Source organism: Lethenteron reissneri, chromosome 23 (assembly GCF_015708825.2).
Source record: "Lethenteron reissneri isolate LAM-NWPU_2019-01 chromosome 23, ASM1570882v1, whole genome shotgun sequence".
Taxonomy (NCBI): domain Eukaryota; kingdom Metazoa; phylum Chordata; class Hyperoartia; order Petromyzontiformes; family Petromyzontidae; genus Lethenteron; species Lethenteron reissneri.
Window position 1 is genome coordinate 1,801,638 of NC_083801.1, and position 15,645 is coordinate 1,817,282.

The following is a 15,645-nucleotide window of genomic DNA, read 5'->3' on the forward strand; positions in this document are numbered from 1 at the left end:
ACTGTTGTCATTGTAGTGCGTATTCAATGTGCCGCTGCACTCTGATGTTGTAGGAGAAACATTTATTAAAAAGTCTATTAAATTAAGTAGAACGTGTTGTCTATATTTATTTAAAGTTGCGCATTTTGATGTGACGTCACATTTCTCACCCCCCCCCCTCGTCACAAATGTCTGACCCCCCCCGAGGTGCGTGACGTCATTTATGGACGGCCCCTTACAATTTAGAGTATATATTTTCTCTATAAATAATCTGAACTCACAATGTATCTGACAAATGCAGCCTCGTGTTGGTGGTGACATTTCAGTTATGGGCGCCACGGTGGCGAGATGTTAACTGCCTCGCCCGGCATGCAGGAGGTCGTGGGTTCGATCTCGATCCCGACCCTGACGCCTGCTGTATATTTGGAGTATGTTCTCCCCGTGATCGCATTGACTTTTCTCCGGGTCCTCCGGTTTTTACCTCCACATTTAGAAACATGCGTTTAGAGTATTTGGCTGATATCAATTTTCACATAAGCCACTTCGTTGAGCTATCGTTTGTGGCCAGATCGCTTTAAAAAAGAGCTACATAACTCAGTGGGCCTTGCGGTAACAAAAAATAGTTTAGTTTAACTTTTGATTGTTTTTGCAAGGTCAATCTTAACCGTGGTTGAGAATGTTCCTTATGTCACCATGTTCAGTGTGCCATCGCTCCACCGTGCATGCATCTTTTTGCACTAATTGAGCCGAGACAGGATTCTAAACAGACACCAATAAACGTGGCTCAGGACACAGGAAAGATCCATCTCCAGATAACGTGAAGCATTTCTTACAAGTTTATTCAGACATGTCCAGAGTTTGCTTGTGCTGGAGCAATGCTGCTGAACTTATGCACTCCCAGAAAGAAGGTCGTGTAAGTTGATGGTATGGGTACAAAACACTTTCATTTTTTACAGAGATATGCAGGCGTATATTCTGCTGATTTATTTAATTTAATTCTCAACAACGCTAATTGGTGCTACTCCTTAGAGCAGCAATACGCTTCTCACCTTAGATGGCTGTAAATCAGAGGGATTCTAGCCTGTGCTGTATATTAGAAATAATCCTAAGCAACGCACTTCACGTGAACTATCGAAAGCATTATTGTATCGTATATCATTCATACTGAGTTTTGCAGTAAATAGAAGAACAAGACTCAAAGTGACTGCCCACAGAAACATGCCTCCACCGAATACAGTCGTCATATCCATCGTGGGAAGAAAGGGGGCTTGTGTCGCAAGACCTGTTAACCCCTTATCAGGGAGAGACATCAACAAAAAGACGAAAAATATTTGCCCGTATTGAAATGTCTGGACCTGAAAACAAAATTTGCATGTACAAGGATACGGGTAGACCGTATGGGCTGGTTGACGCGGTATGGTGTCGGATCAAGCCGAATGGACAAGAGAGTCGATGCCGACCAAAGCGTGAGACCCTGAAGACACGCGGTGCCCATAATTTTGCTGGACAAATGTGTTAGGGAAAGGGTAAAGGCGCAGCTACCCTGCAATTGACCGCCTCCACTGGGATAGTTCCTCAAGGCGGGCTTTGGCCTAAGCTGATGTTTCCCTATTGAGAATTCAAATTCTTTAAGGAGCCACAATCAACTTACAAACAAAAATGAGCAAATACGAGTTTGACTGTAGTATCGTCGACTTGTGCAAATATTTGAAACATGATTCTGAGCGCGAAGGGATGAGAGATGAAAGTGGTGTACAGTATAGGAATTTCGTGTTCATGGCCACAATAGTAATATTGTATTTCCCTATCGCCATATTAACTTTGTTAACACGTTCAAGGCGATGTAAGGCGGCTTCTTCCTGGGTACGTTTATGAAATAGCTGCTGTGCTGCGGTGCTCGAGGTAATGGTTCATTGGGGTGTGTGGCAGCTTGAGAACACGAGGCTTTGCTTACCCATTTGCCTAACCCGATAATCGGATGTTGACAACACCAGCTGAATGATTAAAAAAAAAGAGGGCCGTGAAATATTAATCTTTTTGTTCATTCTTTAACGAGGTGTCGGTAAAATATATTTACAAGTGTCAATGTACAGAAGGGAAGTGTTTTGCAATGGAGTTGATGCTCAAAAAGAGCACCTTCATGGAAATGCACCCAATAACCCAGAAGAGAGTAATAACCTGGAGGTACAGACGTTTCGAGTTCGTCAGCCTCGCCATATTTACATTTTGCTCGGTCACAAGTTGGAAATTCACAATAAAGCAAAGTGTGCATACGTAAAAAAAAAGACGTGTGCACGCTTGACCATACATTCTGGACATTTCTGCAAACACTGCACTGTTGGGAAACGTAATTTGTTCATTGCTGCACGAGTATTAAAACATGGAACACGTGGGATAGAATGTTGTGCTCGTGACTTGAGGGATCAGCCAAGTTATGTACCCAATGGCACAGCTGCGCCCTGCTGCATGGATGAAATCTCAATAGCACCATATGTAAGCGGGCCAAAATAATATTTCACTTTATAACGCGTAGTTTCATATTCACAATGGTATATACAGCACAACCGAAATACATCACGTTAGTCTTCATAAAAATTGTTTTTTTTCTCAGCACTTCCAGGGTTAGTGGAATTGCATTCGTGCATTTCTTGCACAAACTTCTCATCGTACAACGTGAAGGGGCTGCATTAGCAGTGGGGCACAGGCACAAGCCAAACAAAAACTTGTCCACCCTTATAACGAACTGTACCACATCAGAACAATATACAAGCGTTGTGAGCAAATTATCCATATGACCATCTTACAAGACGTTGGCCTAACTCTGATGTTGCATTGTCTTTGAGTTGTGCGCCTCTTGGCGTCATCTGGTCCAACTCCATGTGAGACTGGGCTCTAAGAAAAGCTGTTTCGGGTGTGGACCAATCAATTTCAAGGACAGTACATACATTTTCAGAGTTGTTTTTTGTTTGCATTCCGACCGCAGGTATTGTGGTCAATGCAAACATGACTCCTTGTAAAAAAAGGTGTCAGTTTTGTTGCCAGATAAAAGGATAAAAAAACAATTATCAATGTTACATTTCTGCTATAACACAGTGCTAATGACGCAGGCGGTGCTATTTGGTTTGTGTTTAAATGCCATACATAGGTTGTTATTTTGCTATAATATGTATAACACCTTTGGGATAAATAAAAAAGTATCAGAAAATTTTCCAGCATCTAAACACCAAAATGTATAAAGATGCTGATATATGCTAGAACGGGTGAGTCTCATGTCAAAACCAAAGTTCACTATGTTAACCGTTGCTCCTTGCTAATTTTCCCATTCACGCCGTAAGCGTGTAACACAATTTACTTGAATGTAACAAAACAACGAAATGTTGCCTAAAATCAATTGATGCATTTCAGTAGCTGATATGTAAACCGTGAGTGAGTGCGAATGGCATTCCAGGAGGTATAATGTGATTTGGCCAAAGAGTAACTTCGCAGCGGCAGTGGCTCTGGACGGCTTGAACCGGGTGTCCCGCCCATCTTCACCGCCGACTTTCAGCCGCACCCAGCCGATTGGGCACCTTCCAGGAGAGAAACGAGAACCACGTGGCAGTCTTCCTCCTTCATCCGCCGCGTGATGTTTGTCAGGTGGAAGATCTTGCTCGGTCAGTTCCAGCGCTGGCAATGTCCCTATTCCCCCAAGGCGCCTCGTGCCACACAGTGTCCAAGTTCGGCGGAGCGGGGAGCCGAGAGGCGCACGGCAACAGCTTGGCTCCAGTGAGGCTGCTGGGTCACGCCTCGTGGCCGTTGGACGCTGGGGCTGCCTGGGTCTGCTGGTTGGTTTCGTCCTTCTGTGGGGGCCTCTTGCGGTGGAAAAAGCCCACCTTGTGGGCCAAGATGGGGAGACATAAACACCGGAATGTATAACGCAGTATAGTCATTACATGAGGCAGTCTGTGTATTGAGTACTTTCTATTTTGGGAGTATGTGGCAATAACTGGTTCCCAAATCGTTGGAAGACCTTACGTGTATGGAAGAGGAAGTGTTATTGTTATTATAATTTTTTTCCCATCTTTCAAAACTCTCACTTTCCCCAAGTGTGTGAGTTCTCATGGGCAATACAAGTTTTGATCACAGATCTGTGATTGGACTCCTCGTAGCACCGTGACCTTAGAGGCCAATGTTAAATGAAATCGGCCTCAAAACAGTGTCTCGATAAACAACCAACATTCGACTTTGCGAAGGTTTTGTCAAAAATTAGGAATGAGGTCCCGTGTTCAAGAAGCGGCCAGCATGTAAACTCCGCAACAAACGCCACAATCTCTGCCTCACAAGTCACAAATACAAGCGAAGATGAGCAAAACACTGCCGTACGTTACACACAGCATACACGACACCGCGACAGTTCTGCGGTACATTACGCGGACCGATTGTCGCAGCAACACACCGCAGTGTGCTGCATGATGCACATGCATCGATGCACTGCACAGCAATCGGTGTATATGTACATACATTTTTATTATCATATCTTATCATATATTTGCATAGCGCCTTTATCCCAGGTGCTCTACAAGGGTTGAGTGGTACAATGAGGGTAGCTAAAAGTGATACGGTGAACAGGGATTGGGGTACGCAGAGGGAGGTTTAGTGGGTACGGGAATTACGGTGGGTAACCTAGGGATGGAGGAAGGGATGGGGCCAGGGAGAAGAGGTGGGGGTCGCGAGGGAGAAGGGGAAATGAAGACAGGGAGGGTGCTGCTCGCTTAATGTGGAAGGGGAAGTCTGTTGCAGTGCAAGGGGGTAAGTCGGGAAAAGGAGTAGAAAGGGTGAGAGGTTTAGAGCGGTGATGAGTAGTGGGAGAGATTGAGAGCGGAGCGGGCGGGAGGGGACATGCAGCTATCCATAGTTTAACATACATGCTTTGTAAAAATAAGGGAATGCAACACTAAATGAGAGAGCTACCATTAGATCCTAACAGTTTCCACATTATTCATTACGTTAATATTTAGTCACATTTTTTTCTAACCCAATATTTTCAGAAACACTGTACTTTTTTTACAACTTCACCAGGTTAATACACAAACTGTTGATTTGAAATTGCATCTGTTTATTAATATGGCTTAATTTGATGAAATTCTTGTTCATTCACTGTTAAACATACTGGATATCAATTATAAGTTACTGCAATTTACTTCCAGCTATGAATGATGGACTGCTGCTGCTGCTGTGATTCCGACTGGTCATTGCTAAGGGAGGCCTCTGCTCCCTTTTCATATGAAATTCCAAATTGAGGTCGAAATCCCCACGCACACGGACGGTCCACAGTCCTGACAGTCGGCGTTTGCCAGCGTCAAAGGCATCTCAATATTCAACTCGCCGAGGTGGATTTCCAATTGCAACGGACGTTCGCCACGGGGGTCAGGTACTTTGGCTGTGACAGCAGCCCTCATCGGACTTTGCTTTCTCTCCGTGTAAAAGGCCCGATTGAAGCGCCGATCTCGATTGACGCTCGTAACATGCGATTAACCTGCGGCAGACGAGCGAACCGACCGCATCGATTCCTGGGCGACTGGAGCAGAGAAAGGGAAGCGCCGTCGACGTTGGCCCCTTCCCTGCAGGAGCTCCGGTTGGTTTGCCGAGCGCCGGCTGGCCGCTGTGCGTGCGTGCACCAGCAGTAGGGTCGCGGTTATAGACGCTAGGGTCGCGGTTAGCGACCCGAGTTGCGATTCCTGCTCACGGCCAACACTAGGGACGTTTATCTGAATCGGTCCTGGGCCTCCCCTAGGTCGACTAGGCCTTAAATGTCGCCACTTGGGAGACAAAGGCGGCCGGGCATGGCGTTGGCCACCCACCCCCTCGTGTGCCGTGCTCACTAACAGAACTTGCCCCAACAGTCTGTTGAGGCTCTCCGGGTGACCTTTGTCTTAGTGCTCACCATCCACATGGCGAAGACGAGCAGGGAGAGCAGCAGCAGCCCCGAGAAGACGGCGAGCAGCACGGCCCAGAAGGGCAGCGGCAGGCTCGAGTCAGAGCGGGCCCACAGCACCTTGCTCTGTACCTGCAGTGCACAATCATTCATTCGTCACGCACAGTCAGTGGGTGACCGCTGTGCCACACGTGTGACCTCTTGCGACAGCATTCGCTCAAACTGCTTTTTGTTGCCATACACCGGCGTCTCGAGTGAATTGTTTGATCCACGTGTCACGGGTGGGAGCCATTCCTTTACAGGGGGTCGCAGTCCACTTCAAACGTTGACCGCCAACTAAAGTGCGCAATTTGCTGCAGGAGTTTGCGCATCAAGACGCGGCGACGTGTCCAGAAAGTGACAGCCGTCTTCTCCCTCGAACTAAGCTCTCAATCACTAGGAGACCGGTCGCAGATGGAACGGTGAAATTTCTGACGAAGTCGAACCATCGGATGCCAAGAAGGCGTCTATTCCAGACTTGAAGCTTTCGTGACTGCAAGGATTCATATTCTTAGGTTTTTTTCGGTAAAGTCACGTAGGTAAAAATCAAAATTAATAAAAATAAAATAATATAATATAATAAGATAAAATAATTTTGATGTTTTACCTACGTGACTTTACCGAAAAAACCTAAGAATAAGAAGGCGTCTTTGGCATTGCATGTGGAAGGACTGCCGCCAAATCAAATCACTGTCCCTTAAAACCACCGCTCTTGATAAAAACAACACGGGCGCCTCGAAGCAGAAGTTTTGACACAATAGCCTCAACATAGCAGAATAATAACCCCGATAAAACCTTTATTGTGAGGCAATATGAAACTTTAGTGGAATAACACTTTTCACTGATTTAACATGTGAGAAGGGAATATTGGAGCGAAACAAATCTGATGAATATATTCATAAAAGTTTACACACCAGTGATTGCGCCAGCAACTGCCCAAGCTCTGCTATTCTCTATATGAAGGTGTTTTCAGCCAATTTATGAGTGTTTAAACATAATACACACTCGTACACCCCTTAGTGCTGTTGGAACCGAAATTCTGGCCAGCCCACAAACCAATATCGGAACCCTGAAGATTTGTGCTCCTGCCCCAAAACTCCAGCCAATTCCATTGAGTTGACGAGAAACTTGAAAGCGAGCGGTGCGGACAGCACAACGCGAGGCCCGTGCTCGCGCGGTTCCGTGGCTCACTCATGGGAAGGAGAGTGGTGAGGAGCTGCTTACCACCACGCTGCCGCTGGGGTACTCTGAGGGCTTTATTCGGTAGGGCACCTGCATCACGTCGAACCTGGCCAAGGCCTGGATGGAAAACTTCTGGTTTTCTCTCTGTCATTGCATGTGGGGAGACAAAACAGAGCCACGGGTGAGTGCGACCGGGTGGATTATTCACGAGGCAATCACAAAACCTCCCACACCTCCGATTGGCAACGGTTGGCTACGTGCGGTCTGAAAGATGTTTAACATACAAAACTTGGAATGCTGAAGAAAAAAAAATATCTCAAAGTATAGTTATTTTCTAAATTGCACTTGTACGTGTGCCAATTACCAAGTTTCCAAATCACTTGTTTATTCAAATGAATTTACTTTAAATCTACAGAATTCTGAAAGTAGATTTGACAGATTCAAATGTATAAAGACCATCGATTAAATCCAGCCCACGGCGCCAGTAGTGGCCATTGAAGAAAAAACAATTACGTTTTGGACAACGGTAAGTTACTCATTCGAACAAAAACAGGGGGATTTTGATTCATTTTTAAGTTATAGTTCCGACTTCTCGTCACATCAGGTTGGGGCACAGCAGCTCCTTACGTAACAACTTTTGACTTCAGCGAGGAGATCATAGTGATCATCAGTCTGCCTCGACAGACACGTTTTAATCATCAACAGCAACTAGTCACACAACGATGAATTTGTGAATGGAGGGGCATCGAACACGAGGAAGTCTCTTGGATTTTCCACGGGTGTGGATAAGATACAGGCGTGGCTCCAGCTGCTCTGGAATGGGGAGGGGGGCAGTACAACTGCGGTGTGGGGGGCCACCGTAACAGTGATTCACCGCTAAGCAGAGTGAATTTGGCTGGGCCAGAGTAACATCTGGTGGTGCAGAGCCCATCCCAAGCAGCCGCTAGCACCGGCCATGAATAGAGACGAGGTTGTACGAATGTCTTCGTGTGCAGCTTTGCGGTACAAGTGACATCAGACGGCTACGAATTGCTGCCTGCGTATGACAGTTTCCCAAGCATATGCTTTGCTCGCCTCTCTGTATGTGGCACACCAACTCACGCCTAGCACTCCCGCTGACGTAAAATAAGCAATATCAAGGCTCAGCCTTGGCATCTCACTCATCGACGAGCAATTTCCCGCGGTGACGATGCTTGTTCACCTGCGTCGCATGGCTCAACACCTCCGTGGTGTGTTTACGTAACGACACACACGGAACACGGTTCGTGGCGCTACGTTTGCGTCAGAGCAGGCCGCTGCGATGATGCACACACTCAGGTCATCACCCACGCCGTGGTGCACGTGCAGTGATGCCACTAAACCCTCAACTTAACATGACAACGCTGTTCAATGTGATTGTAAAAGCGGGTCCACGTGCTTCACAATTGTTGAGCTAAAATGGTGAGCTGAAATGGTAACGTTTGATATGATTTTTCATCAAAAGTGCTTGGGGATTTAATTCACAGAAGATATAATTTAGTTTATTTTTCATAGTTGCGCGTTAGTATTACTACAGCACATGCACTCGGGGAGTAATTTAATTATGAATCACGAAGAAGATTCATCATATATACATTGATAATTGATATGATAGGTAAGTCAAGGATTGTCAACCAAAATAATCTACACTCAAAATATTCCTGAATTGTCTTAAAATTAATCAATAATTCCATAATGGCCATGCAACTCTACATCGAATTTGCCTTAAAATTAATCAATAATTCCAGAATGGCCATGCAACTCTACATCGAATTTTCTGAGCCATCCCAGGATTGCCAACCAATTGGTTGGGCCAGTCCCGGATTAAGCTAGTGTGGGGCCTGTAGCATATGTTATAAAGGGGCCCTAAATTAAAAAAAAACATTAATATTTACACTAATTTTTGACTTGCATAGTAAAGTAATTGTATTTTTTCATTTGCTATGAGTCAGATAATACGACAAATCACTAACCTTAAACACCCAGTCGTTCATAAAAGTTGAAGGTGGTATAATTCTATAGTAATAAAGCTAGTGCAGAATCACTGAACCGGAATTGATAGCTTGAAAGCATTTAGCGTGGGGCTCTTGAAAGTGCGGGGCCCGTAGCCATGACATATGTAGCTACTTTTGCTACGAGGACAATCCGGCACTGGGTAGGGCCCATCGGTAGAAGGGAAGCTGGCCAATGGGGATGAGACTTGTGACGGAATGGCTACCAATGAAGAGAACATGCCCAAAGAAGATGACCGCCATCGAGACGAGCCGCGAGATCAGCTCGTGTGTGGATCGTTGCATTGCCAGACGATGAGGTATTGAGACAACCTAGGGACAGTCTTCATCCAGCAGTGGATAAGTCACGTCTCATAAGCACGAGCATCACCAGCACATGCCGACTGGCATCTCACTCAGACCAATCAGTGACCATGTAGGCTCTGTCGTTAAAATAAACACATTCTGCTGTGCTGCATTGTGCATTCCGGCCACACTGAACCGTCTGGGAGCCCCTTGTGGCGGAGGCTGCCGTTTGTTGTCTTGTCCAGCAGGCGGCGCTCGAGTTCCATAACAGAACTTGCATTCAGATAACGCTGACGGTTGCCATGTTTCCAATTCACTTTTAGATTCAAACGAGTGCCATTTATTCTAATTTTAGAATTGCACGTGGACTTACAGCTCGCTATAAAAATCGTATCACACTCGCAAAGGGAACAAAAAAGCAATTTACACGTCTTTGATATTTTGTGATCGTGGAATGCTTTGATGTTATTTGCCTTGAAAAATACCTTCTTAGCTCAATGGGCTTTACTCGAGAAATAAAACTTCTGAACGTGTTTAATAAATGAATATGGGACACAGTGAATATCTTAAATGACACGGTGAATAGAATTTAAGCCAGGCTGTGAATATGTGCTAAGCCAGGCTCAATTGTAGATTGAGATCATTCTGCCTGGGATTTAACTCGGAGTCTTAATCAGCTCAAACAACGCACAGTGTAACTCGTATTGGCCAAACATCCCAATGCTGAGAAAGTACCTGCAAATTACTCAATTGGCATTGCATGCAGGGCAGGACCCTCTTGAACGAGAGTGTTGAGGATCAGTGAGTCTGCTTGGTAAACAAGCGTAACAATTATAATGGCATGCTGATAGAATCCAACCATGGCATCACCTGTCCAGATAAGACATACGATGACGTGAAATTACATACTTGTTAAATGTTATATATCACGCCTGCACAATACAAATGTAAAGATGAATAGTAAACATTTCCATGATACAACTGTTCTCCATCTCGGCTCGCACGTCAATCTTTAAGCAGCCTGGAGCTTTCCGATGCGGCAGGGACGAAGGCCAGTGGAACATGGGTGGAAAAAACCCGATTTTTCCAGGGGCAGGCATCGGGTTTTTTCTTTAATACAATTAAACCCGATTTCGAGGAATTAAAACCTGGTTTAATGAATACGAAACTCTGATAGGCTTAGGCTGCTTCCTCGTCGGTGCTGCTATCGTACTCGGGACCATCGGGCACGGGGTAGTCATAGAATGCGGCGGGCAGGTTGGTCTTGATGAACACGAGCTTCTCCACAATCGTGGGCGCCAGTGAGTTCCTTAGCTTGGAATGGATGAAGCCCATCGTTGAGTAGTTGGCGAAGTGCGGTTCTGCAATTAGAACCAATTAAACCGGATTTCTCCCAATCTCAAATGATCGGGTTTAATATTAAAAGACAATTAAACCCAATTGCAAAAAACCTGACTGTGCCACCCTTGCAGTGGACGGACCGGAATGGACCGGGGCCCTATAAACCCCCACGGGGGGCTTCTCGCGAACGGCGCGTGGCCTCAAGAGGGCCTCGCTCACCTTGAGGAAGGTGTCGGCCCAGAGCCGGGCCCGCACCTTCAGCACGGCGCTCTCTCCCTTGTGCAGAACGCCCACGTCGCAGCGCACGTGGGCACACTCGGCCCAGCTGCAATTCTGGCAGGGCACAAAGACAAAATAAGTAACATTTAAAAAAAACTTTTTTTTTAAACACGCTTTATTGAAATGTACCCTACTAGTAATTAGAGAACTCCACGACTCCAGGAAGTGGCCCCGAAGCTTTCCATAACGTAAGGGGCCATGGCAAATTACAGCCAACGTCAGTTGAGCGTGGGCAATTATACCCAAGCCGAAACATAACATATAAAAATAGTATAAAAAATGTTTTAATGATATAATATAGTATTGTCATCAGTATGACATAAGTATACCAAGTTTGCAGTCGATTCCACATTGGGAAGTGGGTTAAAATTGAGTTTCAAGATTTGAGACAAAGATTCCCCCGGAAAGACTTAACAGACTGTAGGGGCAAGTGCTGTTAGCGAGCATTTATGAAGGCCGGAATGGTACACGAGGGGGTGGGTGGCCAGCACCGCGCCCGACCACCTTTGTCTCTCCAGTGGCCATGTTTACACACCGCACCAGGTACTCATGTGAGGCTGAGTCGACCTAGGGGAGGCCCTGGACCGGTTGAGAAAATCGTCACTGGGTGTTGGCTGTGAGCGGGAATCGCTAACCGCTACACTACCGCTCTCCACACACACACACACACCCACCCACCTACACACACACACACACCCACCCACCTACACACACCCACCTACACACACACACACCTACACACACCCACCCACCTACACACACCCACATACACACCTACCCACCTACACACACACACCTACCCACCTACACATGCACACCCACCTACGCACACACACACCTACATACACACACCTACACACACCCACCCACCTACACACACACAGACCTACACACACACCTACCCACCTACACACACACACACACCTACACACACACACCCACCTACACACACACACACACCCACCTATACACACACACCCACCTACACACACACACACCTACACACACACCTACCCACCTACACACACACACCCACCTACACACACACACACCTACACACACACACCCACCTACACACACACACCCACCTACACACACACCCACACCCACCTACACACACACACGCGCGTGCGGCAAAACATCCACCGGTGAAAAGTCCACGCGACGTCCGGCCAGTGAAATCTACCCGACGTCCGGGACTGCAGGGTGTCTATACCCTTGTCCCACGCCCGTGCTTCAAGCTTTAACAGAATCATCGGAATGTTTCTTTGTGCTGCAGGAGGAGGAATCCGATGAGCTGTGCAGCTCTTTGTCACGCATGTCCAGTCGGGGCGGGTCAGAAAGTTACAACAACAAACAATACGAAAATACGATAGGCGTGCCAAGTGTAGAAAACGTCAACAAATCACTACGACAATATATCTATTCGTGTGTTTATTTTACCAGGTAAAGCCCACTGAGCTGTTCGTTTCTTTTTCAGAAGCGACCTGGCCACAAATGATAGCTCAACGAAGTGGCTTATCACGTGGAAATGTATAGCAGCCAAATTATCTAAATAATCTAAATTCTTGTTGATTCTAAATGGGGAGGGAAAGACCAGAGGACCTGGAGAAAAAAACATCCACGGGACTACGGGGAAGAGAGAGACATGCAAACTCCAAATATACAGGCATCAGGGTCGGGATCGAACCCCTGACCTGCATACCACTCACACAAAGGTGTGCAGCATTGCATGTACAAAAGCTCTCAGCCCTATCCAGACCAGAAATGTGTGTGGCCCTGTAGGTGTCAATACCACCAGCTCAAAGAGTTGAAAAAAATGTGACCAACCCTATTTGTTTCCAGCCTGGATTCAAGTTTCTGTTGTCTTTCACAGAGTCGGACGCCACATCGGACGCCACGGCGTCGTGGCAGTGCCCGACCGAGTCAGAAGCCAACGCTGTCGAGATCCCAGATTCAAGCCGAGGGTGGCCACGTGACGCGTGACACGTGTGGCGTCTCGTTTTTCTGGCGGCCACACGGTTCGAGCTCGCAGTTCGCAGTCAGAAGGTCGCGAGGTAAACCCGGATCGGGGGCTGACCTGACCTTTTATTCCTCTGGGGGTCAATACAATGAGTAACACTTTGAAACTATAAACTAAACTATTATTTTAAATGTTATCAGGTAAAGCGCATTGAGCTATATCGCTGTTTTGCAGAAGCAACTTGGCCACAGTTGATAGCTCAATGAAGTGGCTTATCACGTGGAAGTTTATAGCAGACAAATACTCTAAACGCGTGTTTCTAAATGTGGAGGGAAAAACCGGAGGACCCGGAGAAAAATCCACGCAACTACGGGGAGATCGTGCAAACTCCAAATATCCAGGCATCCGGGTCGAGATCGAAACCACGACCTCCTGCATACCGAGTAACATCTTGCCACTGCGGCGCCACATGAACGCTGGCTTACGAATAGAATCAACCTGCCACGTGAATGTGGAATATCCACTTCTGCTTAAACAGATGGGTCCTGCCCCACATTCTCTTTGAGCGGTAAACCGCTTTGACGTATGTTTATTACAGCGTTTCGTAACGTTATTAAATTGTAACTTTCAACCAAGGAATATGAAAGGATACTAAAATGTCGGGTTTTACTCTGTATTTGGTTGAGTCTAGGTTGTGGGGTTTATTTGAAAGCCAGACACAGAGGGAGAGAGGGGCACGGGTAAGATGGTTGTGAAGCAAAGTCCTACGATGGCATGTCTTCCTTGTTCCCCAGTGTGGACTGTAAATGCTGCAGCAGATGGTTCTTGGATTGAAATCGCTTCAACCTTTGCCTAGAGTCAAACTACACGTTAGGGATCCAAGTGGTAAAAGTGAACATACAAAAGCCAAGCGGAAGGAATACACGGGCAACTTGTGGCCAATAGTTTTTTTTATCATCACAACTGATTGATGATACGTTATTTAAATCCAAGCTGACCTCGGATATGTGTTGTGTGCTGAATTTTAGCTTTTCCATGAGGAAACATGCATTAAAAACCCATGAAGGAATTAAATAATAATTTGAACGACAGCGCACAACGTGATCCATCTGACATTCGAGCGAGCAACTGATTGGGGGGCGGGGGGGGGGGCACCAACGAATGGGTGCCGATTTTAAAGGGCAACTGCGCAACTTCTGCAGACCTCCCTGAAGAATGTCGTCGTCATCTTTAGAAGTGTGCGCTCAGATCCTAAAGTTAGCATTACAAGACAAACAGGGCAGCCCAGTCGTTAAAAAAAACCAACAACAACCGTCTTCGACTCAGGCCGCAGCTCTCCTTTCTCGTCGTCGTCCCAACCCTATCCGCGGTGGGCTCACAACACTCCAGGGAGGGAGGGAAGTAAGGCGCGTGTGTGCTTCAAATTACCGTGGCGGCATTTTAAAAGAGCCCATTGAACCGTCTGGTTTGTCTCTCAGCCTCAAGTGGGTGACCCTAAAAAAAAATCTCCCAGCTACACATGATAGACACAATTTCATGGCATTGGGCACTGTTAATGCCCAGACTTTGCAGTGTCGTTGTTCTGCGGTTTGAAACGTTGACATAGGACATTCTTAACTGGAATGTCAATATTTAAATTATAGAAATGGAAAACGAGGAAGAAGATATCAATGATGACTTAGCCTCCTTGGATATTTACACATTCCAGAGACAAGAATGCCCAGCAAACGTTAAAACAACTGCCACTTTACTCCCTCAAGAACATAAAATACCACTTTAGTGTCTTGAACCTTTCACACAGTATTGCTTTTTCGACGTGTTTTTATTTTATTTTAGTATTTTACAACCAATTCCATGCCTATTGTATCATTGGCTTTGGTCCACAAAACAAAATGTATTATCTGGAACTCTCTCTCGAGAGAGAGATGGCAGAGCCTGAAATCGCGTTTGGAGTGATCTCGGGAGAGACTTCAGGCATTACCTCCCTAGAGGCCTTCTTCACCTCAGCCATGGAATGACTCCCTAAATGCTGTGTAAAAATAAGATCAGTGTCCCCATGCACAAACGAGTATGGGGCAGTGTTCATCTCTGCCAGAACTCCTTAGCCATATGGTGGAAATTGCACATTCCTCTGACGGAGCCAGTCACGTCCGATTAGCACGGTTGACTACGTACGAAGTTCAACGTACATACATTTCCCACATTGGTGCTTTTGTTGCCGACTTCAAAGGGATACAATGTGATATACGTATAACGTGTTCAGAGACAGGCGAAACGAAATACGTCACCAAACTAAATGTATTGAACAGTGTGTTCACCGGTGAACAAGCTAAGGAAACCGAACTTGCTTGCACAAAAGTCTCAGTCCATATAAAATGAGAGAGAAAATAATCAAACCACGAGTCTCGTCGGCGTGAAATCTACACACGATTATAGCCATAATCCCCTAAGCCACACAGTCACTTCATTTTCACGCTGCGCAGTTAAAATCAATCTGAGTGAATGGCCAGAGAGCTTTGGTCCGGTTTTCAATCCGGATATGTATGCCCGTAAGCCACCCCCTTCTGCAAACCATTCTCGACAAGGGTTTGGAAATACCGTACATCAAATGATACCGTCACCCACCACAGCAA

The 15,645-nt window shown here is 46.2% G+C and overlaps 1 protein-coding gene across 1 annotated transcript in view; it reads right to left on the minus strand.

Moving 5' to 3' along the window:
• Positions 1–802: 802 nt before the first annotated feature.
• The window catches only part of LOC133345827 (integrin alpha-8-like), a 126,482-nt gene continuing 111,639 nt past the window's right edge, over positions 803–15,645 (minus strand). The window contains exons 27-30 of the mRNA XM_061556844.1: positions 10,990–11,103; positions 7,157–7,258; positions 5,903–6,025; positions 803–3,851 (exon numbers count right to left, since the gene is read on the minus strand). Coding sequence (XP_061412828.1) covers positions 3,759–3,851; positions 5,903–6,025; positions 7,157–7,258; positions 10,990–11,103 — 432 coding nt within the window. The 3' untranslated portion in view covers positions 803–3,758. The remainder of the gene's footprint in view (positions 3,852–5,902; positions 6,026–7,156; positions 7,259–10,989; positions 11,104–15,645) is intronic.